General features: G+C 31.1%; 1 protein-coding gene across 7 annotated transcripts in view; it reads left to right on the forward strand.

Annotated features, from left to right (window-relative positions):
- PH4alphaEFB (prolyl 4-hydroxylase subunit alpha-1) overlaps window positions 1-26093 on the forward strand; it is a 309837-nt gene that overhangs the window by 154317 nt on the left and 129427 nt on the right. Inside the window, exon 2 of one of the 7 annotated variants that reach the window (XM_085661899.1) lies at window positions 19838-20086. The exons of 5 other annotated variants lie outside the window; for them this stretch is intronic. In XM_085661899.1, coding sequence (XP_085518025.1) covers window positions 20016-20086 — 71 coding nt within the window. In that variant the 5' untranslated portion in view covers window positions 19838-20015. The remainder of the gene's footprint in view (window positions 1-19837; window positions 20087-26093) is intronic. One more of the 7 variants, XM_085662074.1, reaches the window with a different exon arrangement.

The raw sequence follows: 26093 nt of genomic DNA on the forward strand, positions 1-26093 counted from the left end.
AGGAAAACCTGATGATTGTTATAAATTTCTTGACAACTTTATTGTTTCTTTTTTTGGTGATGTTTTCTAAGTCACCTTTATTTTCTTGTTTTTTATATAGATGAAATTGTAATTTTTTTGTATCTGTATCTTAACGAATGTTGAAATGATGACGAGTATTATAACAATTTTTTTTTTCCATACGAATCGAAGAGAACATTAAAAATATATTTTTTATTTTAAAACGATGTTCAAAATGAATGGTCATACTCTCGTACACGGCAGATAAATGACCGTTTAAAAAATTTTTGATCGATCCGGTAACAATAGAATAATTTAAACTGATCACGTTTCCGATATACAATATAAATCATACATCACGTTTGTATATTTTTCATATTTTATTATATATTATTTTATTTTTTATTATTACTTTTTAATTATTTTCTTTCCTCTTGTTATTTTATACATATCATTATATATATATTCTTGTATATAATATATATGTTCTTCAATGTATGTATTTATACTATATATACTATATATAACCGTACAAATTTGCTTTATTTCTCTTCTAAAAGTATTTACGTCGACAACGTTGCTCGTTGAACAGCTGTACATTTTGGATCCTGAAATTCCAGTGAGATCTCGGAGATCTCTTTTATCTAAAACTCTTGAATCGGACAACGATTTACAGTCCACAGACTAAATTTACAACAATGTCGTATGCTCGAGGGTTGAATTCTGATTGTCAACTACCGTGAAACTTTTTTCATATAAAATAAATGTAAATTAGAATAAAGAAATCTAATAAAATATTTAAATAAAGTAAAAATGTTTTTAATTTCTAATAATTTAACAAAAATATATTTACATTGATATTAAATATTTACATTAATATTATAATAAGAAACGTTAAAATATGAATTCTCTTGCATATAATATGTTTTAAATGACACAATTTGCAGAGTATTTCATTTAAATTCTTTGATTTGTTAATTTATTTAATGCTAAGTTTTTTTGTTTTTATTTATTTTGTATTGTTTATTTGTATATATTTATTTTGTATGTTAAGTTTTTTTGTATTTATTATACACATTTTTAACTATTATACTTAAATGTATTTACATTATATTGTACATTAGACTTTAATGTAGCAAATCTAAATAAAACATATATGTACTTCGTTCGGGTTTTAAAAGCTTGTTGCATTTTATTTACCTAACGTCTATGTTTGTCAATGGTTTTGTATATATAATAGGAATGTAGATCCTTGAACTTAAAGCCAACCAAAAGTAACTGCGTAACGAGAGAGAGATTCGTTGTAATACAATGCTATACTTTCTCTCGTTATTGCCACATCAGTGTCGTCGCACATACTGACTCATCCTATCAGCGTGCCTTTGATCTTTTCCTTTGTTACAGAAGTACAGAAATCTTCGAGGTTATTTCAAAAAAAATGGTTTGCTACTTTTTCTCTTTCTCTTTCTCTTTCTCTCTCTCTCTCTCTCTCTCTCTCTCTCTCTCTCTCTCTCTCTCCAGAAAAAAAGAGATAAAAAATAAAATTAAAAAAAATATATATCATCCCGATTTGAAAAATGAAATTTCATGTACGTAGTGTCTTATTGTAAATTCATAAATTTACACACACACATTCACACTTATATATATATATATATATATATACCCAAAACGATCAACGGGAGATAAATCTCTTATGTTGTCACAATTAATAATGGCTTTAGTGAGATCATTGTTAAGGAAAGCCTTCACGAAATCGGAGGATATTTGTAGTCGAGCCGATTTTCTCGTGAAAAGGAATAGAAATGGATACGAGATAGAAGCCATACATAAAGGAAAGAGGAGTCCATTGGCTCGAAGATAAACTCCGTTTCTCTCTCTCTCTCTCTCTCTCTCTCTCTCTCTCTCTCTCTCTCTCTCTCTCTCTCTCTCTCTCTCTCTCTCGTGTTTACCAAGCGTTCTACTTTAAATTATCCGATGTACTCTTCCTTGAACGATAAACCTACGTACGTACTTACGGAGATGAAGATGTGTGTGTGTGTGTATGTGTGTTAGTGTGCGTAGGAAGAAAGAGACAGAACATTAAACGAGTTCTGTTCGTAAGATAGAAAAAGGATGGAAGAATGTGTTATAAAATCGTCGCAATAAAAATCCTTTAGATATTACGATCGTAGAAGGAATTGTTGAACTCCACAGGAAGGAAAGTTCCCTTATGACGTCCATTTGCCTTTTCGATCTTTACTCTCTATGTTCTCCTTTGAATTATTAAAATCAAATTTCGAGACATTTTAACGGGATGGACGAGTACATTCTACGAATTCGTAACTCCGTTCATCTTCCTTTACAATCTCGAGTTAAATCGTAAGCGAAATATTGCAGATTTTTCTTCTTTCCCTTTTTTAAAATGCCTTCCCTCTTCGACTTTTTCTTTTTTTTTTCTTTTTTTTACTTTCGATTTGTTACTGTATTCCTCGGTTGTATCATCTATCAAAGAGTAAAGAAGAGGATGGTTTATTTCGGGCGAGTTGTAATTTAGAAATTACTAACTACAGCTCTCCGAGCTCGTTTTCACAGTCAGAAAAGATATCTCTCTTTGTGTACCATTTTTATGCCTTTTTCCGTCTATATCTCATTCTTTTATTTCTTCGTCCTTATCATACTTCCTTTATTCTCTTTTATCTTTATCTTTTATTATTCCCGTTCTCTTTTTTTTGTAATTGAGATGTTTCTTCTTGTTATATATTATCTTTTTCTTTTCTTTTTCTTTTTGTCTTTTCTAATTAATCCTTCTTTTGATTTGATTATTTTCTATAGGCTTTTTATCATAAGATCTCTAAGATATTTAGAAGATCTTATAAGAGCTTCTTCTTTCTCTTTTTAGTTTCTTTGTTTCCTCCGTTAATTTCAAGGAACTCTCACTGATTTATCAAAGATACCTTTGTATATATAAGAAAATGGGAACGAAGAAGATTTCGCCTATATAAAATCGCTATTTCGACGAAATCTCGGCGAGGAGTACTTCGGTTATATAGCCCAGAAACGCTATATTTCCTCCTCCCTGTACATTTCTCGACCACGAAATTACGGGAAATTCGTCACCCCCTTGAAGCATTGAAATTTCTACTGGGGTAACTCCGACGAGTACGATGATGCGGGGGAAACCCGCAAACGGGCTTTCTTGCGACGTGCTACTAATCCGCATGTATTGTTGACGGTGTCTCACTGTGCTTTTCCTCCATTTTCTCTTCGCGAAATGATTTATACGTTCTTTCATATTTTCTCCCTTCATACAATTCTTCCTTTCTGTCTTTTCAAAATAAAACTTTTTGTATTTGCTTTCTTTCTTGTTTCTTTTTCGTTTTCTTAGTAAGAAAGAACTTGAACATTTTTAATTCAAAGAATACAAAATGGGTACTTATAGGCTTTCTTCTTTTTCTTTTTTTTTTCCGTCGTATTAAAACTCACTTTCGATTAAAATCTACTTTATACGGAGACGGGTTGTAAAAAGAAGAAAAAAATTGTTGTTTAATTTGAAAATATAATAAAAATATAATTAAGTTTTGTAGACAAAAGAGAGAGGATATTACTTGGATCAACATATTTTTATTCGTATTCTCAAGACGCAACACTGATGTAATAAATATTCGTTTTCTCTTTCTTTCTCTTTCTTATCCTTTTCCTTCCCTCCTCTCAAACCCCGCATTTGGTAAATCTCGAACAAGCCGTTCGTTCTTCTTGAACTTTATTCGCGGCATGTCGGACGACAAAATACGACGTAAGCTCATTTACGCGGCACTGTTCTCTACGATGGAGCCTCACGGGGGATGCTCTATGCCAAGACGAAAGAATAACCAACCGCCGTGTTTCCTTGTCGGAGGATCGTCTTATCCGGAATTATATACTGCATAAATTTCTCGTCTCGTTGAGAGAGAGAGGAGAGAGAGAGAGACAGACAGAAAGACAGACAGAGAGACGACAGAGAGACAAACAGAGAGACAGAGAAAGAGAGAGAGAGAGAGAGAGAGAGAGAGAGAGAGAGAGAGAGAAAGGGAAAGGGAAAGAGAGATGTAACGTTGTTACCAGATAAGCGCCGACATAACCTTAATATTTTTATTTCTTTTTTTTTCACACGGAAAAAGAATTGTTTTCCCTCTTGTTTTACGTAACAGAAGTAATGCTTGTTCAGCTATTTGTTAGTTTTTATTGCTCAACATTTTTTTCGTAAATTTTTCAACAACAACGTTTTCTTATGATTACATTGTAAGAGAAAGAAAGGACGAAAAAGAAAAAGAAAAGAAAAAAGAAAATTAATGGCAGTCTCATTCTAAACATTTTTTTTTATGTAAGATTGTCATCTACCTCAGGCATTGATAAATTCTATTCTTGCGAATGAACAGATATTACAGTTTCAATTGGTAACGATGGAGATCGTAAATAACCTACATCGTTTCAATTATTTCTCTTTTTTTTTCTTTTTTTTCAAAAATGAATCGTCCAATAGTTTTTTTTCTTGTATGAAGTAAAACTGTTATTGATTTTTGTCAAAGTAATCGTTGGATCATTTGATGATCAGAAAAATTTCGATAATCATTGATAGTGAGATGGAAACTCTCTCTCTCTCTCTCTCTCTCTCTTTCTCTCTCTCTCGCTCTCTGTTTATCTATACGCTCGAAGAAATCTGTAAACCGATGGCGTCAGTGCTAGTGCGAATACTCGGTATGCTGCTAGGTTCTTGGTATCAGGATCAGGTTCGAGGATGGATTTACGAAGCTTGAGTGGTTCTTTAGCTCCCTCAAGGCGCATCCTAGAATTTCCTGTGACTTGACCAAGAGGATACTAGTTGTGTGACGAGAGTATTTGGAACCTGAATTCTATACTGTCCTAGGATTATCTCAAGAGAGGAAGAGATATAGATAGCAGAGAACCTTTGGCCAGAAGGAGGCATTAGGATTACGAACTCTTATGCTAAACTGAATCCGTGAACTCTATTCCATCCTTATTCCGATAATAACCTTCCTGCTGTCGCTTCTTAATCACTCAACTTGTTTGGCTCCTCGAAGATGGAGCTATCGTTTTCGTCCCTTCGAAGTTGATGCGTTTAATGTGATCCTCGTTTGCGATCCATCATTCATGTAGTCATGTTAGTTCAGTGAAATCTCCACTATGGTTAGTACTTTTGAAGTAGATTAAAGTAAGAAATACGTTCAGAATATATAGTTTATTATCATTAGTTACACTCTGTGATAAAATGATACGATACTTCTGAATTTCTTTTTGTCATTATCAAAAAGTAATCAAATGTAGGAAGGGTTTATCTGTGACTGTATAAATAGCGTCCATTCTCTAGCAACAGAATATGGAAGAACTGAGATAATTTATATCATTCTTTTCAGGAATTATACCTGTTTAGGTGAAAATGTGTGTGACAAAATCATAGGATATAGGTGTGAAGGAACTAGAATTTTTATTTGATTCAATAATGTTCTTTTCTTTTTGTAACTTTTAACATCTTCTTAGGTAGTAATTTATATGATGTTTTCATATTTTTACGTGAAATCGCATTCTTCATTAATCACTATCTTCAATTGAAGTGAATTATTGTCTACAATTTTTGTAGATGTTACAATCTAGTAGTCCTTATACATTTTCGATGATATATCAAATTTGGGGACCAAACTTGGCCAAGACAAAACGTGAATGTTATTGCGTAGAAAATAATTTTTTACAGCTTTGACAATATGCACTGATATATTATTTTGTTGAAATATGAATTCCTGTCTAGAAATTTTTTCTGCATTCACTATTTTCTCATCGATTAACATCATACATCAATCAATCAATCTTCAATTTAATATCAATAAACCAGATAGTTTTATCTTATGGTTATATATTTATAGCTTTATCTTTGTATCTAATTTCTCCTTCTTTCATTTGGTGTTTGATTTGAAAAATCGGTTCTTTTTTAAAATCGTGAAAATAACATGATTAACCGTCTGAACCATCAAGCGTAAATCTTTTCTTATCCATAAATAAAACTTTCCTTTACCTTTTTCTCTGTCCAAATTTTAATCGGTGCTTGATGTGTTTCTTCGTTAATGGCGCTTTTTTTCTTCTTTAAGTTTCTTGCTTTAAATATGTTCACACTGTTATATAATACGCTGTAGGATTCTCACATTAGCTGCTATTCTATTTCACGTGAGTCATACTGGAATTCGATGAAATTCGTAATATCTTTCGTACATCGAAATTACTCACAGCACGAGGTCGATTTTCACTCTTCTTTTCGCTATAATTTTTGGCAGCCTTTAAGTGATTTTTAATTTACGTTTCGACTTCTTTTTAATACTTTTGAAATTTCAATAAAATCTGCTCCTCTTTGTCTCAACTTTGAAATTATTTTCTACTAAGTTCCGTTCAATTGAATACTACGACCCATTTACGAAACGGTAAACTGATATTTTGCAATCTCGAATTTCAAAAATGTTAACACACTCTTTTCACTATTGAAGGATAATAATTTAAGTAATAATGCAATTTAATACTTCAAGAGACACATTGATGACTAACTCTTATACTACTGTTACAATCCTTTTGTCGCATTCATTTTTCATACGAAGTCCCTTGAAAAAATATAAACGAAAGCTGTGTTCACATATATTAGTGAGAAAGGGGCATTGTTTATGAGTCAATATACAAAGTCTCTCTAGACATTATGTTTTTGTAGAAATAGAAAACATTCAAGAGTGTTCTATCATTTTGTCGTTATTACACATTTCGCGGTTTGTTGTTCGACACATACATGTCTGGCGATTTCTCGGGACATTTATTTGAACACTAATACTAATTTCCAACAGTTTATATAATTTAATACCGCAAGGATCTGCTATTTAAATATGTTCGAATCTAAAAAATGTCGCTCTTTGTTATCGTGCTTGTAATCGTTTGTTGTTTAAAATAAAAAAATAGTGAAGTTAAATATATTTGATGAAAAAATTACTGGAAATGTTAAAATAAAAAAAGCTGTTTAAATTCATATATATATATATATATATATATATATATATATATATATTTCTTTTTAAACGAATATAATAAATTTACTTTAAATTTAATAACTTAATAACGCAATAACTTTACATTGGATCTAATAATAACTTGAAATGTAATTAAGAATTAATACCAGAATTAAACATATTGAACAATAAAGTTTAATAAAATTAAACGAAATTATAGAAACAAATTATCCAATTAAAATTTAATATTTAATGACAATGTTAATTTTAAGTATATAACAACATTTGGAAAGCTTGCTCCACATTCATTTTTGGTTAAAATCATTTAATATTTTTGAAAAATTTTGTTTAATATTTTTTAGCTGTTCATTTTATGTCCATTTCATTTTATATTTCTTTTTTGTTTAAATTTTATCAGTCAAACATATATCTTCGTCTGGAAAGTTAATATTTAAAACCGTAAAGTTTCTCTCTCTTTCTCTCTTTCTCTCTATCTTTTCAAAGACGAGTTTTTTGCATTCTCATTCATTAAAATGTATAAATCAATATTTATTTTATTTTCATTTTTATATAAAATAAATAAAAAAAAAAACTAACGTTAACAACAAATGAATATTTTCCGTTTTATCTCTGGTATATATGGAAAATATGCGCTAAGAAAATATTTCATTCCGAAAATAAATATACTAGTATTCCTCGAGACTAAGGACATTCGAAAGGACTTCTTCCTTCACGCATTTAGAAAGAATTCCAAGTCCATATATTGTCCTGCTTTCTCCAAGATTGCCTTTCCCAGGTACATCCATCTCACGGCTACCAATATCGCACGTTTCTCTTTTCTGCTTCTCATTTTCTCTCTTTCTTGCAAACTCGATACATTCGATATAATTCGAGGAATCTCCGGAGAAATTCAGGATCTCTAAGAGTAAATAAAGTCTCTTTTTCTCTCTCCCTCTCTCTCTCCCTCTCTCTCTCTCTCTCTCTCTCTCTCTCTCTCTCTCTCTCTCTTTCTCTCTGCATCTCTCTTTCTTTTTCTCATAGAGTGGTGCGATTTAAGTTGCACGTATATTCTACAGGGTGTGCACGTCGTATTACGCCTTTCATTCGATGTTCGAGCTAGTCTCGTTCGTTTCTCGATTCAACGAACGCTCGATCACGAACAATCGATAATCCCAGCATGAAATCGAGCCCGAGGGAACGAGAGAATCGCTTCGTCTCTGTCTCTTTCTCTCTTTCTTTCTCTCTCTTTCTCTTTCCTTCATTCTATTCGCTTCTACTCTTGCCTCGTCTTGGCCTTTAAAAATTAACCCTCGACAAGGAGGGACCAAGGGGTAAGGCGCGGGATAGTATCCAACCAAGTAGAGAAAAGGGGTAAAAGCAGTGACGAAGAAGTGGGCGGATATGTTCAAGAACAGAATACCTCGTCGAACGATTTTTCAAAGCTCGACCGGAATAATGCAATATACGGAATTTCACTTATCCTTAGACGTGAGACTTCGAATTCTACTGAACTGCTTTGATTTTCCATTAGAAATTACTGGATCACATTAAAGAACTTAGATCCTATTAGATTTTCATCACTTTTAATCATCGTTCTTCTTTTACTTATTTCTATAAAAAAAAAAAAAAGACAATTTAAATATACCTACGAAATCGCATGAGAATTGTAAAAAAAAAAATTTCATCTAATTCGTTTTATCTATAACGTAGAATGATTTGCGAAATATTTTATACAAATAATAAAATAAATAATATTAGAATTAATTTGAGAGATATGAAAATATTATTCGAATGTATCATGAATGATACGATACAATACGATACGATATGATATAACCGATTGAAATAATACAATGTTTATGTTTGACAAATATTCGTTCAATGCCTTCGAAAGATAAACGATTTTTTTAAAATGGCTCGTCGAATCGATATCCGCTTATTATGTTCGCTGGGAATTACGTGCCTCGGTTAACGTGAACATCGTCGTTGTCGTCGTCGTTTTCAATCGAAAGTGTATAGACAGTACATCGAACGATCGATAATCGCGGCCGTAACATCCAGCTCGGCGATGCGGCAACTTCTGTTCTACCCTCTTCCGTTCGTTCGTAGGTACCTAGTGCTTTAAAAATTAACCCTAGTTCGTCTCGAGAAAAAAAAAAGAAAGAAAAAGAAAAAGAAAAAAAAAGTACCAAGTCCCTCGAGAAAAACCTTACAGTATTTTTATTTTACCTTTTGATTTATTTACGTCATCCAACATTCATACGTGAATACATGATTTTATATATTTTTTTTTCTTTGTTTTTTTTTTCTTTCATCTTTCTTATCGCTTCCTTCTAAAATTTTTTATCACTCTGTAAAGATATAATTTCTCTTTGAATAATAAAAGAAATAGCTGACTAAATAAATTCGCGCTGATCGAATAAACCGAAAAATTTTTGTATCTAAGTACTTACTTACTTACAAGTTTCAAACGGGAAATTAAAATCACCGTGGTCTCTTAACGAACCGTTAAATAATTAATCCTTTACTTCTACTTCTACTTCTACTTCTACTTCTACTTCTACTTCTACTTTTATTTCTACTTTTACTTCTACTTCCACTTTTCCTCTTGCCGGCTCGAGTGAGATGAGAGATGGATTGTAAAATTTAGATTTCTGATCTCTCAACTTCGTTTTGAATATTTAATCGAAACAAGAAATCGAAGGAAATGTCGGGTTTCTTCGATACCATTGAATAATTTAAGTAGGAAATTGTTCTATTTCGTGGCGTCTAAGTGATTTAAAAAATGAATTGGACGAGGTTATGAACAAAACGGAAGAAGAGAAGGAAAATAAAGAAAGAAATCAAGAAAAGAAATCGAGAAAGTAGAGATCTACAAAAAGGAGTTGATGAGCGACAATGATGATTTCTTGGACATAGATGAAAAGTCTGAAAATTTCCTGTCCTTCCACAACTCTTTCGATATTTTCCGTTCTCGAGTATCGTAAATCTTGTTCCGAATGGTTTCTCTCTCTCTCTCTCTCTCTCTCTCTCTCTCTCTCTCTGTCTCTCTCTCCATTCCTCGATTACACATCTTTCCATTGAATAAAAATAAAAACACGAGATCATTCGTGAAAAAGTCTTCTTGGGTTCAAGGGTACAATTTTTCATACATACTTCCCTTCTCTTTCCTTTCCTCCCTTTTTTCGAAACGATATTAGACAAGAGAGCCGAGTTTTTCAGCCATAAAGTGGGACGAAAAAAGAACCAATACACTTATTCGGCTTTAAATATTTTTTTTTTTCTTTTACATATAGGATTGGTAAATTTTTATTGTTCCTCTAAAAAAAATTTTTCTTTTTTTTTTTGTTTCCCCGTATAAAATTTTCTGTCTTTTTTGTTGGCAGTAACGTATATGGACTGTAGGGATATTTAAACATGAGTAACTATATTTTTACGAGGAAATGAATTTAAGGGCATTCTAAGGACTAATTTTCGCTAAGACAAAAATATTATCGTGCTTTTAGCAACAGTTATGCATAAGATATAGGAGGCGCAAACAAGGAAGGATTTATACTACCACGTGCCTATAGATTGGTGTATGAGCTTGTGTGTTGGATTTATACCGTACTCTCGAGCGTAACTTAACAATCGGCTTAGTGAGATTTAGAGTATTATAATAGTATTAGTAATCTGAATTCAGACTTTTCAATCTTCCATATTTGTATCGATTCGGTTTAGCTTGGCTTACTTTGGCTTAGCTCGGTTCGGTCTAGTTGTAATAAAGATCTGACAAATTTAAAAAATTTTTTAAAAACATACGCGTTTGAATAACAAATATTGGTTTAAGACACTTCTGTTGATTTTGGATTTTTCAAATTTCTCGAAATAAAGTGAGTCCGCGTATGAGCCGACTACTACTTTCAAAAACGAAAAATTTGTTTACTGTTATTTGTTTCATAAAGGGCGATTTTAGAATTGATAATTAATTAATGCATCACTTTTCTTCATATCGATTTTATAATAGAATTTCATAGGAATTAATAGTTTCAAAAAATCGATAATTAATCAATAAGGATTAAAATAATACCGATGTAAACAAAAACAGAATAATAATGAATACAAGTATTAGGTATACCTACACCTAATTGATGGTTGGTCCCATATTTAAATTATCAGAGTTCACGTGAAAAATCGTCACGCGAGTTAACAAATGGATTGCATTCAAAAAAAGAATTAAACCCCTGAAAAACACTAGCCGATGTTGATTAGTTATATTATACCATATTCATTTACATACGTGTATTATTTCTTTTTTTATCATTATAAATCATTATTATCCATTATATTATATATATATATATATATATATATATATATATATATATAATATTGGATGTAAGTATATGTATATAATAATTAATAATAACTATTAGTAATTATTAATAATAAAAGAAATGTATAAGAAGAAATATATACTTAATATATAATATTGTTTATTATTATTATTATTATTATTATTATTATTATTATCATTATTATTATATTTATTATTATTATATACTAGTAATAGTAATAATTAAAGTGGATTAGTCCTGAAGGTTAAACTATAAAAAAATTAACTCTGACAGTTTTAGTTCGTAGATAATGTGAAAACGAACTCGCTTTTGATTTTTATTAAAGTAATATTGATATATATAATATGTAAGCATTAATTGATTATTATTTTTGAAAAAAAAATCGACAAAATCATCAAGTATTTACTCATCATTGTAGCTTCTTCGTATGATCATAATACAACACTGTTTACATGGATATAAACAAACAAACAATCAGGTAGTTTATAAAAATATAACACACACCACTCAAGCATGTATACAAAAATCAGTAATGGGTTTCACTGTAGATTTCAAAAGGCTTCATTATACCAAACTTATTTTTTCATGTAAAATTGTTGACAACAGTAATATATTTACGCCAGCAATAAATCCAGCCGTAATGTCTTGTTCGATTTTGATGAACATAGTATGAAATGTGTATGTGTATTGATGCATATGTGGATCTCTCAGTTTTTCACAGTACTTTCCATATATCACTATTAGAAATATCTGCCCTTAGGAAATCGTTGGATACTCGCTAACAAAGAGTATGGAAAAAGAACACATTGCCACTTTTGTTCGAGTTTAGGCATTTTTTAGTCAAGCACGTAACCTCAATAATGTGACTGGCCGTGCTATAAATAAAATAGATGTCTAAGTGCGAAATGATGATCAGAACAAAAGGGGCACATAATGGATTGTTTAAACATTTGAACGAATTATCCTGGCCCGCCCCCGATCAATAAACATCTTTCCTTTCCTTTTCATGCTCTGATTGTACTTCAACTCCGACCTTTCTATTCTCTTTCTTAATTTCATTAATGTCCTCGCGAGAAGTTTCGAGTATAACAATGACTATAAGAAAAAAGCGATTGGCCATTAAGTCAGTTTATCGTTTCGAGTAATAAGCATTAAATCTGTTCTGTTACTTACCATAAACTCTACTTTCAATTATATTTCATATTACACTTTATTACACTTTACCATATTCGATAATAGTTTCATTTTAAAGATCAATGTTTTAAATGAGATATCAGCTGTTTCGAATTTTTATAAAAGTTTTGTTTTCTTTGAAAAAAATTATGCCAAAAATATTAATTCTTTTTTTACCAGAATAATTCTTGCATAGAGAAACGATTTTTCCATAATTTAGAAAAACCAATTCCTTATTTAAACCTTCACCTTTGAAATAAGACTTTGTTCATCAAAATTATTTTTACAATTAAAAACAAAAATTTTTTATTATTTTTAAAATTATAATTATTCACTTAAGGAATACGTGTACCTGTAATTAAACCAAGATGCTCTATAATGTATGCTTATTTTTATCGCTATAAAAAAATTTTTTTAACACTTATCAATAGAAAAAAGAAAATAATTTGTTTGCTTTTATAATTTTATATGACACATTTATACACACACACATACATATACATTTTTATAATTACTATGTGATCAATAATATAATTTAATATATCAATAATAATCTTTCTCCTGTGTATGACAGTCTTAAAATTACCAACGTTATTACATTTGCTGACACAAAATTAATGAAAGATTTATTAATCGCAAATGGACTTCGTGACTTAACGGATGACAAAAGCAGTTTCAATGATACGAATGAGCCACACGAAACTATATGTAAAGTGCTAGAAATGCATAAAGCACGATTACCACATGAGTTTCTAAGCAAAATCAACTGTTTGTTATCGGCGAATTGCCAAGTTTGCTCTTTGAAATTTGATGCTGAAATTGTTTGTATTATCCGTTGGCGGTTTAGATATTTAACAATAAGCTTATTTCGTGAATATAACAAAGGAAACATAATATCCTAGTGAAATAGATCTTTTACAAAATAAAAGAAAAAAAAAGAAAAAACCGGGAGAAAGGAGAAAGGCAGGGGGAAAAAAGAAAAGGAAAATTTCACATCATAATTCAATATTTTTAATTAATTTAATTTTAACGATTGCATCGATAAGTGGAATATCATGTAAATCTTTTGTGAAATTTTATACAGAGAAAGATATGAATGAATATTCGATCTTAGAAGTTAGACAATTAATAGGTAACCAAATAGAAGGTGACCAAAATTAACTAGACACGTCTAATCGAATTTATCGTCGTCTAGCGGATGAAGGGATGTCTCTCTCTCTCTCTCTCTCTCCCCCCCCTTTCTCTCTCTCTCTCTCTCTCTCTCCCCCTTTCTCTCTCTCTCTTTCTCTCTCTTTCTCTCTTCTACTTCTAGAGAACATGAAGAGTAGAGTAGTTGGACGAAGACTAGGAGAGATCGGGTCAACGGAAGCCAAAGTGAAGATTCTCTTGGCCGTTTCTGGAGGCTCTAGAGGCGATGTTTTGCTTGAACGAACGGCAGACTATATTCACTTTCGAGGGTTATCAGGAGGTCCCTTGGGAGAGAAGAGAGAGAGGGTCGCTTTGTCCGGCAGGTCCCATATTTCAAGAGAAGCTCGTTGAAAAGCCCTGTACGGTGTAGGTAGAGTACGTGTACGTGTCCTCCTCGTCGTCTCTATATCTCCACGAATTCGGTCCATGAAGCGTGCACTAACAGTCGAGAGAGAGAGAGAGAGAGAGAGAAAGAGAGAAAGAGAGAGTGAGTAAGTGAGTGAGTGAGAGAGAGAAAGAGACAGAACAGAGACAGTCAAACAGACAGATAGAAAGAGAGAGAGAGAAAGAGAGAGAGAGAGAGAGAGAGAGAGAGAGAGAGAGAGAGAGAGAGAGAGAGAAAGCCATTTGTCAAATGGTCTTCTCCTCGTCTTCCTTCTCGTTTTCCTTCTCTACTTTCTCCTCTTTCTCCTCTTTCTCCTCTTTCTCCTCCTTCTCGTCCTTCTTCTCCCTTAGCTATTCTACTCGTTTTTATATAATAGCCGTAACCCGATGCCATAGCCTCATTCGTTTCTATTCTGAATATCTCAACGACACTACCCATCACGTTAGCCTATCGAACTTCTGCGCTTATTAATTCTCCTCTATCCTTTTCCCTGTTCGCGACAGATCCCTTTATTTTGTTCGTTGTTTTTAGTCAGACCTTTTTTCTTTTAGCTTTTAAGAGGAGATTATAGTTAACGACAGTCCATATCACATTCTGGAATTTCTTCGTATTCTTATTTTGTCTTCGATTAAAAATCTTATTATTATGTAACAGTATATTATGTAATACTCGAAATGAATATGTACATAGGAAGAAACGATTAATGTCTATTTAAATTTAAATAACAATTTTTATTTCTTTATGGTTATTATAAATTTCATCCTTAAAATGTATTTCGTTAAAAGGAACTGTCTTTATCAAGGATTAATCAATCAAGATTTGCATTATAAGTTGACTCAAGAGAGAGAATCCGCCTATGCCATTGCTTTCTGGGGTATGCAGTCTTCAGAAAGATGAAAATGATGAGAATCAAGCATAGACGATAAAGGGGCAAGGAAGTACCAGGCTATTAATTGATCCCTTGGTTCTCCTTTAGAACGTTTGCTCGTTCTTCAGGTGGAAGATATTCGCGGTGACGTTAGACGTTGAATTACGTTTGATCCGACATACATTCAAATAATTAGGAGAGCGATGTAATTTACCAAGCTTCCTCAAAGCATTTTTGAATTACATTTACAGATATATATACATATATATATATATACATATATATATATGTATATATATATCTGTAAAAGCGCGCGCGCATACACACGCACACAGGAAGATCTGGCCATTCTTACGCCTTCCACGAAATGAACTATCGATTTTGCATAAGTTATAACGAGGGAAAACACATTCGGCTGGGTGCCAGTTTTCCATGGAATGCGTGTGCAAACAGAGATAAACGTGCCGATGGTTTTCCACGGAGAGAAAAGGTCCACGAGAGCGTGGAAGCTGTGGAGTACAGAGCTCTTGATGTCAATGGTCGAACGCGAAGGGGTGGGAGAGTCGGGTAATAGTAGTAGAAGTAATAGTAGAAGAGAAATGAAAAGAGGTGGATATATCTAGCTTGATGGAGCAACATATAATATTTGTTGTTCTTTATCATTGTTAATCCCACGGTTATTCCCCTGATGATTACATCTCACACTATTCTTTCCAAATTTGAAATTACGAGCACCTGTTAATTTATTGATGGGTAGATGGATGAATGGATGGATGGATGGATGGGGGAGAGGGGGGAGAGAGAGAAAGGGAATAAAAAAGTGATTATATCTCTGTTAATTAGAAGGTATCAGTTAATTTACTACGAAGATTTATTAAACACTTATATAATTCTTTTTTCACTGTTTGAACCTCAAGAAACGTGTATTATATTCCTCTAATTTCTCATTGGTAATACATTTCTATTATTTTTTTTTTTTTCATTCTTTTCAGAATAGAAGCAGATATATTCGAGACGAAATAAATAAATTTCATAAAATTCAAGAAATTTATTCGCGGCGTTATCAAACACGAAGCCAAATCCCTCTCGATATACTACGTATTAACGCAAAGTATTAACCGTAATTTTATGAACCCATAGGAATTTGCGATATATTAACATGGATTTTCTTCGAAAAACATTTTCAAAGAGCATTACCATTTGAATATTTCGTCGGCAAAAGTTTTACTGAAACACGACGAAGAGAAACGATATCAAAATTTTCATATCATTGGTCAACAATTATAATATCGACTTTGATTATTATTGTTCTTGTTATTGTTGCCATTATTGTTGTCTAATCTAATGGATATGTGAATGAAAGTAAACAAAAAAAAAAACGAAAGAATAAAACGAAACTCCAGAATCCTTTGTAATCATTTTATAACGCCACTATTCGACTTTTCTCCCGACTTCGATCCGTTCGCTTTCATTTTGTTCGTTTGATCTTATAAATTCTTGTTTTAATTTCTTTAGAAGCTTTCTCTCTCCCTCACCTCTCTTATTTAAACTTCCCCTTTCTTTTTCTTTTAATCATAGCAACAATTGGCCGGATCTTTCGTTTTATCTTCCCTTTTTTTTCTCAACGCTTAACACAATCCTGCATGACCGTAATTTTTTATTACAAGCTTTGTGCCACGCAATTAGTATAATTTTTAGGTTAGCATCTTGAACAACCTACTATTCGTAGTTCCGTATTTAAATTCTTAATTATAGTACGTTAGCGAGTTTTGCATTTATTAGATTTGGAACGCGTTAATTTGGTAAAGTTGTAATCAAAGGCAATAATATTAGTACAGTAAACAATACAATTATTGGCAAGTTTATATATATATACATTAATTGAAAATTGTAATTGTATTGTACAAGTTTTTTTTTCGATAGATGTTTTCCGATACACCTAATAATTTTTTGTTTATTATTATATTATTATATCATTATATTTATTATTTTTATTATGTTATATTGTGTGTATATATAAGATTATATTATTATAATAATACGTAAATGTTGAAAAGAATAAGTTTATTATAATATGAATTTATGAAATAGGTTTCATTAAAAATTCAATAAAACTCCAGTTCAGAATTTTAGAAACGTTTTTAGAAACTTAAAGCCATATTAAGAGTTTTTAGAAATAAACGATACTAATATTTTCGGATTAAAAGTTCTAATGTTTCTCCACTCTAGTTTTCCGTGAACATTTAAAAATAGTCCAGTTTTATAAATAGAATATATTTATTCAAGGAGAAGTGGGCTAATGATTCGTTTGTTGGATTTTTGTAATAATTGAATAAGTTTCTTATTTGATTAACGAAACATTCGCAATTTACGTGGCTTCGAAACAAAAGTTTCCTTATTATGTTTAACTATATAATACTCGTAAAAATTATAGAAAAATTTTTAACAAATTTTAATTTATTAAAATAAATAAGAATTATGTCTGTTAATTTTTAAGATAATCATTGAATTTAATATTAATTATAAAAATCCTTATCTCTTTTATATAAATACATATATCTTATATGAATCAATATATCTCTGAATCGGTCGAATCATTTTAAAAATTAAATTCTTCATTCATTTTTATATTGAAAATTATACTAAGTAACACTTTCGATAAATATCTCTTTAATCGATTTAATTATATTTTCAATTCATTCACACAATATCTCGTACAGTTGTAGTCTATATTAAACGAACATGATACTACAATTCAAGTACTAGAATCGAGCGGGATGTAAATGATAAAACAGGTTGAAGGTGATGGTATTGGGTGTGGTAGTGGTGATAGTATTGGTGGTAGTAGTAGAAGTGGTATATCGTTTGGATGGTTAGAGGAGGTTGAGTCTGGAGGGTGAAAATAGGAGGTAACGGACAATGAGAGAGATGCAAAGATGTAAATTATAGTGGCATGTTAATAGGATGAAATGGTAGCGCTAGATCAAATATAATATTAGCATCATGAATTGTATGTCGAATTCCTCTTTCCTTCTTCTTTTGTGCCTATATTATTTTTCATGATCATATGACAACAATTTAATTGTCGATTATGTTACGAACTATCTGATTTAACCGTAATAAATACTGAATATATATATATATATATATATATATATATATATATATGTAGAGATAAATATATTATATATCTTATATTTATTATGTTTCTTTCGTTATAAAGTAATCATTGGTATAATTGGATCGAAGTTCCATTAAATATTAATCGATTATGTTCGTTCGATAAATATTTGGCACTTTTGTTAATTCGTTAACTGGAGAGAATGGATTAATTAGTCACGAATTTTTCTTTTTTCTCGCAATTAAAAAATAAATAAATCATTGGTATCATTCTTTCATACTTCTACATCTAGTAGGAAAATGTTATTTTCAATTTATCTGTTTACCATTCATTAATTTATCAGGAAGCCCCAGTCTTTATTCATAGTATTTTATTTTTAAACGAAATAAAGTTCATATATTGAGACTCGTTAATCGAAGATCTCCTCGTGTGATAGATTAATTAAACTTTTTATGATATTTTCCTAAGGGAAATTTTTTCGAATATCTTTCGACCCTTTAAATCGTACTTCATAAATTTTCTTATTTTTTTTATTGTTGAATATGTATGATATCTAAAATTAAATATATATATTGTAAGTGGTGAACAAGATATGTAGACTACAAATTTATATGAAAGATTTATTTGTCTTATTTTATACATTTCTCTCCTCCTATAAAGAAAAATTTTATAGAATCTAATTAATGTAATTTTTTAACTAATTTTTCTAGTCAATAATATGTATTTTATTCTAAATTTTTTATGTAAATTAAATTAATTTTTTGAATGAATTTTTATGAGAGCTATCAAACGTAGATTACACTGATGGTCCCTTATTTTATGACTATATATATCATCTTTATTAAATTTATTAAATAACATAATAGAGACAGAGAGAGGAAGAAAGAAATTTAAAACAATATATATATACTTATTATTATTCTAATATGTGGAAAAATACATACAAAGATTTACGAAATTTATAGAAGAATAATATAAAAGAATTAAAATTTATTTTTGTTCTAATTATGAGACAAAATTTATTAATGAATAAAATGTTATTTAACATTTTAATAATTTATTTTGCATACGAACCAAAATATCGTGTATTTCATTATTTCGTAGTCTTCTGATTTGGAGAACAGCGATTAGTTAGAACATTTATGTCTTCGATCGATCGTTGTTATTAAAATAGCTCTTTCGGATATAATATTGAAATTTGTATAAGCAATAATTGTTTGGATTAAAGTACATTTTTAATTAATCATCCGACGAATTTAATCCTAAAATAGAGTCGATGATTAATGTTCATATTTATGAAATATTCCAAATTATTAGTACAAAGATATATATGTGTATATATATATATATATATATATATATATATATATATATATATATATATATATAAACAAGGTATTCTATATAATTGGAACAGACTATATTTCCTAAATAGTTGAGAATAGAATAAAATATTATAGGTGAAAGTTAAATGGTATCAAACGATGTATAATAATGCAAATAATTTTACGCACTTTTATGCATCGGTATATCAGAAAAATGCAAATGCCCTTTTATTTTAATGAAAACCTATATCTTCGATTATATTAGTTGATGCAGTTTTTTTTTATGTTTTTTATAAAAATATTAACATACATATATCCTGAATGTACACGTTAGGAAATTATTGTAATCACATTTTTCTGAATTATATATATACGACCAATAGACATTATTGATTCTAATCGTGATCTTTTCTGCTTTCTGTTATAGGTAAGTAAAAAAAAAAAAAAAAGGCGAATAAAAATTTGAGGACGTCTGGCATCACTTCGATTCAACCGACGCGTTTCGAAATCTCATCCGATCGAACGTGCCCGGAAAGAAAGAAAAGGAACGCTATTCTTTACGTCTTTACGGTAAATGGTGATACGCATGGAAAGCAGATCGAGATATGCTTCTCGTCTCCGACATATTTGAGCTTGGCACACTGGAGGAATCGGTGAGGAAGGGGAATAATAAAAAGTAACTGTTCCCTTGGCCGATCCCATAAATGACCCCGAGCACGTAATATTAAATTTTCAAGCATGATTTTTCAACATTGGAATACTGTTTAACCGATCGTAAACCGTGATTTTGAATAAAACTAGTCAAGAATATTATTTATTAATCGATCATCATTTTCGTTGTTTTAAATGGCTTTCTTTTTATTTTTTATTTATATTTATTTATTTATTTTTTCCTTTTTTTTTCAAAAAGAAAAAAAATGATCGGAAGTATATGACATATCTACGTTCAATAACGTGCAATACAAATTTCATACAAATTCGTATATATTCTATTAAATATATAAAATTGTACATCGTCAATTTGAATCGTCTAAAGATAACATGCACTTGTTTAATTTCACATTGCGTTATCTTGCATCAAATGAATTTTTATGTTTATTAAGATTCGTAGAATTCCGCAGAAGTTACTTTCGGACGAGTCCGAGGATTTGAATCTCGCCAAAATTAATCCGTTCGCGATAGGGCAACGATAATATATACTCTGCTTGTAAACGACGTACTTTCCCCAAGAGAAATACCACTCTCCGTTGGAATCCCTCCGTTTATTTGCCGGGAGCGTAGTCGATACGATATTTCAAACTCTCCGCATATTTCTTGAATGCGGGAGAGGGTAAAATAGAGAGAGAGAGAGAGAGAGAGAGAGAAAAAGAAAGAGAGAGAGAGAGAGAGAGAGAGAAAAAGAAAGAGAGAGAGAGAGAGAGAGAGAGAAGAAGAAGAAGAATTATGAGTACGTGAAATCTTATCGTTTATGTTAATCGTTTACTGAATTCCGGTGTATTACGATCTAATAAATCGAGATTACACTCGAGCCGTCAACATTTTTCGGAGGCTAAAAGTTTAAGTTATTCACGTTACTGAACGAATCAAGAACAACGATCTTGATAGAACAAATTTATCAAAGTTTGATCTATCGAAGATGTCTATGTTAGGTTATAATTATCGACTTATCCGATGTACGGTGCTCAGAATAAAGCATCTATGAGTGTAATGTATTATCGAGTGCAGTACGCATTTTAATATCTGAATTTGTATTATAATTTGTTACAAAATTCTTTTTTAGAAAGCAATTCCTAAAACGTGAAACGTGCATACAACACGTCAGGAATAAATCGAATAGCACCTAGTCTACGTATCTCGTCGAATTTCATTCTATTCTTTCTTTTTTTTTCGTTTCTTTTTTCTTTCTTTTGTTTTTCTTTTTTTTTTTTCTTGAACCGTATTTCAACCTTTTTCGCGCATGTTAACGCCGTAACAAGAACAAGAACAACGTCAACAACAAAACGGGAGTAACGGTATTAGTGAGAGAGAGAAAGAGGAAGAGTCAGAGACAGAAAGAGAGATAGGCAGAACAACGACGATGAATGCTGTCAACTGTACAACGAAGAAAAAGAGAAATAGAGAGAGAGAGAGAGAGAGAGAGAGAGAGAGAGAGAGAGAGAGAGAGAGAGAGAGAAGATAACAGGAACCAGGAGAAAAAATCTCCCCTCTTTCACGAAGGAAGCCCCGGGCGATGTTACGCACGATAAATTAATCCAATCGTCCCACCTACGTGAAGCTTCCTTTCTCTCTCTTAATCCCTTTTTCTATTTCCATCTCTCTCTCTCTCTCTCTCTCTCTCTCTCTCTCTCTCTCTCTCTCTCTCTCTCTCTCTCTCTCTCTCTCTTTCTTTCTCTTTCTCTCTCTCCCCTCGATTCTCGGTACACCCGTTGTTCTCTCGTTTTATCGATAGTTCACACCTGTAAAGTTCTTACAAAATTTTTACTCTAAACTCTCATTTAGTATCAGCATCATCAGGATCAACATCATTAGCTTGTACATTATAAAGTTAATAACGTAGGTTAACATTACAATGTGGTTAAAATGGAATGTACTATATGAGCAAAACGATCGATATATTTATTAAACATTGAATTCTCTCTTCTATATAAACAAATAATATAATAATTAAATTAATAATATATAAATAAATAAATAAATAAATGTAATATGCATATTCATAGTTAAATGAATTTCCTACGATATATTTACTATCTATTATGATTTATTTTTGGAATTGTTATGTATCTATTAAAATGCGTCGGTAATGGATCATTGTCGATGGAACTAAACGAGATCCACGAAATTACAGATTATAAATTTATACGTTGAATTCGACTAGAAGATTCTTGTTGAAAGTAAAAAAAAAAAAAAAAAAAAATAAAATAAAATAAAAGAGAAAGAAAAAAGGGATAAAGAAAGAGAATATAAAATAAAGGAGAGGAGGAGGAAAAAGATGAGTAAGATGAGGAAAATATACAGGGGCGATATTTTTTCTGCTGTACGTGCGAGTATTCCTTTCTGGTAAGGGTGCTGCAACAGCCTTTCCGTCGGGTTCGCATAAAAATCACGTAGATTTATGTTGTGACGGATGAAGTAGCAGACAGATAGGATAGCATAAGAAAGAGAAAAATAGGTAGGAAAAGAAAGGGAGAAAGACGATTTGAGAAAATCTCTCGAGAATGTAAAAAAATATAAATTGAAAAGAACTCTGGCGAATTTTTGAATAAATCGTGTGAAAATTAGAAGCAATTTCATTGATAAAATCGGCAAGGAGATGATTCAAGAAAGAGAGAAAGAGAGAGAAAGAGAGAGAGAGAGAGAGAGAGAGAGAGAGAATGTAAGTCCTTATTTCGATTCACGTACGCTTTTTCGATATCGGCTGATATCCAGCGGTTTTAATACTCTTCTGCTTTCATAAAGAACGAAAGAAAGATATAAAAAGATATATATATATATATATATGTATGTATGTATGTATGTATGTATGTATGTATACATATAGAAATGGCATTTTCCTCAAACGAGATTCATTCGTATTCCGACTCAGTCGGAAACTTTGCGATAATTCGATGTCTCGACGACTGCTGCAGCACAGTCTCCGTCATCGTCGATGGACCAAAGCGACTCTACGTGACTTCTGCGTCCTCTATTTCTCCTTATTTTTTCTTTTCCTTTTCTCCCTTATACCCTTCCTCTCTCCAATTTTATTCCTTTTTCTTTGAACACGTTTCGGGCCTTCCCGGAAACTGAGAGAGAGAGAGAGAGAGAGAGAGAGAGAGAGAGATGAGGGGAAGGTTTACTATTTATTTATTCCTCTCTTTCCTTCTCCAGCAAATTTCTTTTTTTTATTTTTCTTTTTTTTATTCTCCGTTCTTTCTTTTTTTCTTTCTTTTTTTCTTACTTTTTTTTATTTTTTTTATTTATTTATTTAAAATAATATAGAAGAGATAAAAGTCGACAAAAAAGAATGAAATTATCTCCATAACATATGTAGATTATTTGATCGGGGAAATATTCATATATTTTTTTTTTTTTCAAATCGAATAGTTTTTGTTAAACTAGGCAAAGTTCTGGGAATGATTTAAGTGTATATAGAAATATGGGTTATGTTGTATGAAGAATCTAACGAATTTAAACAAAATGTATAGATTTTAGTCATAGCCAAGATAAAGAAATAAATAAATATTTACTTAGATTTTGTTTAAATATAAATATAAAAGTCTTCGAATATTTATTTGATAAATTGTATTTCAATCTACTATTTATAAAATCATATCGAGTAACGATAAATGGAACGAGTGTAAATTGATTTGTTAAATATAACATTTCATTTGATTAAACTTAATAATAATAATAATATCGTTTATATACTCACGAATATTCGTTATTTTCGATATAGAAGATATTTATAGAAAGATATGAATTCGAATGTGACGGGTATCAATTTTCTCTGGTGGTTAAAAGAAAATATAGGATGTATCGAATCAAAAGCCAACGTACGAAGTGAAATCGCACGAAATACCTTTTTTTTTTTTTACGGGATGAACGTTTATTCATTTTTTGTTTTTGTACATATTTTTTTTTTCTTTTTTTTTAGCTAACACTTTACGTGCGTGCACTAGCGTGTAACGAGTTCGAAAAAAGACCGCGGGAATTCGACGCGGGCGATTGTAAATAGCACTACGATCCGTAAAATCTTGCATCGAATTGGAAAATACTATTATTGTCGCCGGTGGCAGCATATCCGTGTTTGACGGTACATGTTTCTCTCTGCACGCGTGTATCTTTGACGGGCTTGTTTAAGCCGGGTGTTAACTTTAACTGGTTTTTTTAATATTTTTTTTTAAAACAAAAATTCGAATAGTCGGATTATCGAATTTGACTGATAGAAAAAGAAAATCCTCGAGAAATGTATTGATTCTGCCACTTCTCTTTGAACGAATGGAAAGATCTATTTTTCCTATTTTTATATGAAAAAGAAAAAAAAAAAGAAAAGAGATAGAGAAAAGAAATAGGAAAAGAACTTGAAACGTATTTGGCAAGTAGCGCAATTTTAGTCATGTATGTACTTATTTACGTGAAATTTCATTCATCGTGTAAGATCCATCGAACGAATGAACGAAAAGCGTTCTCGAATGTTTATTTTTTAGCTTTGCCATTAAAAAGCGTTCGAATTTGATATACACAAAGAAAGAGAAAGAGAAAGAGAAAGAGAAGAAGAAAGAGAAAGAGAAAGAGAGAGAGAGAGAGGTGTAATTCTCAAGGAAATAATTTAAACTCTTTCAAGAGAAAAAGATATTTGCAAAGAAGGATCTCTCTCAACGTATAGAATAGTCGATCTGAAATAGTAACATTTTGTGAAGTGTCAAACAGGTTTATTGTCTATGGTCTTCTCCTTCCCCTTTTTCTTTTCTTTTCTATTTAGAGAGAAAGAAAGATATATATATATATATATATATATATATATATATAGAGAGAGAGAGAGAGAGAGAGAGAGAGAGAGAGAAAAAGAAAGAGAAAAAGAATAAGAGTTCTTACGCCATCACGCTTTTCCGTAAATATAGCCGGCACTTGCTACGTTCAAACCAACCAACGGGTATTCCCTAAGGTCCGCCCCTCAAAGGGAATCTCGTTTCGCCAAGGGAAGAAACAAAAAGAGAAAGAGAAGAATATGAGACGACGCGTACAACCCACTGACGATGTATTATTTCTGCTTCATTGATTAGTTTTGAACTTTATTTCTCTTTCTTTCTCTGTCTCTCTCTCTCTATTTCTCTCATACACACGCACACACACATGCACACACACTCTAGCTTGCTTCTTCATTCTCTCGAGAAGGATAAATAAAAGACAGCATTTTTGTAAGTAACGGGCTACGAGATAATTCGGTTTTAATAAATCTATCTTTGGTCTATTTATGTTCTTAGATCGAGTTCTAGCCATTTTGAAGAAAGTCATTTCTTTCGCGAAATTGCAATTACGAGATTTGTCCGTCGATGTATGCATTCGAGATCATAATAGTATACATAAACGTATAATAAATATATATGTACCCCTAATTATGATACATAACAAAGTGAGCTGCTTTTAAATTTAAATGTCTAAAAATCTTTAAAAACAACGCTTTTTCAAAAAGAAAATTGATTGATTTTTTTTTTTAGAAGGAGGGACGAACGTAACAGCATTATTTCTTTCTGATTTGGCGAATATTTTCTGGATCATTTCAAGATCAACATTTTTTTTAATGTAGATCTATAACTTTTATAACAGCATCTTATTTTATGTGAGAAAAAAAAAGAAAAACAATTTTTGTCCTAAACATTTTTTTTTTTTATGTGGCCCTTAATTTCAAGTATATGTTACATTTATTGTACTTAAATGAAAAACGGACATTACTGCGAACGATATCGTAGCATAGCGCAATGTGTGTTACACATTGAGAATTTGGAATGATGCAAACATTTTTTTTTTAATATTTATTAAAATAATTTTTTTTTTTTAATTGCGTATTTTACATTTTTATCTGACGTAATGTATTCTGTTCGAAATACGTGTACACCTTTATATGTGATAAATAACTCAGGAAATTGTATCGATGAAATGTGTATTTTATTGTGAGTCCATAAATGTCCTAAGAGAAGGTT

The sequence above is a fragment of the Vespa mandarinia genome, chromosome 1 (genome assembly GCF_050613455.1).
Source record: "Vespa mandarinia isolate Hongniang chromosome 1, ASM5061345v1, whole genome shotgun sequence".
NCBI classification, from domain to species: domain Eukaryota; kingdom Metazoa; phylum Arthropoda; class Insecta; order Hymenoptera; family Vespidae; genus Vespa; species Vespa mandarinia.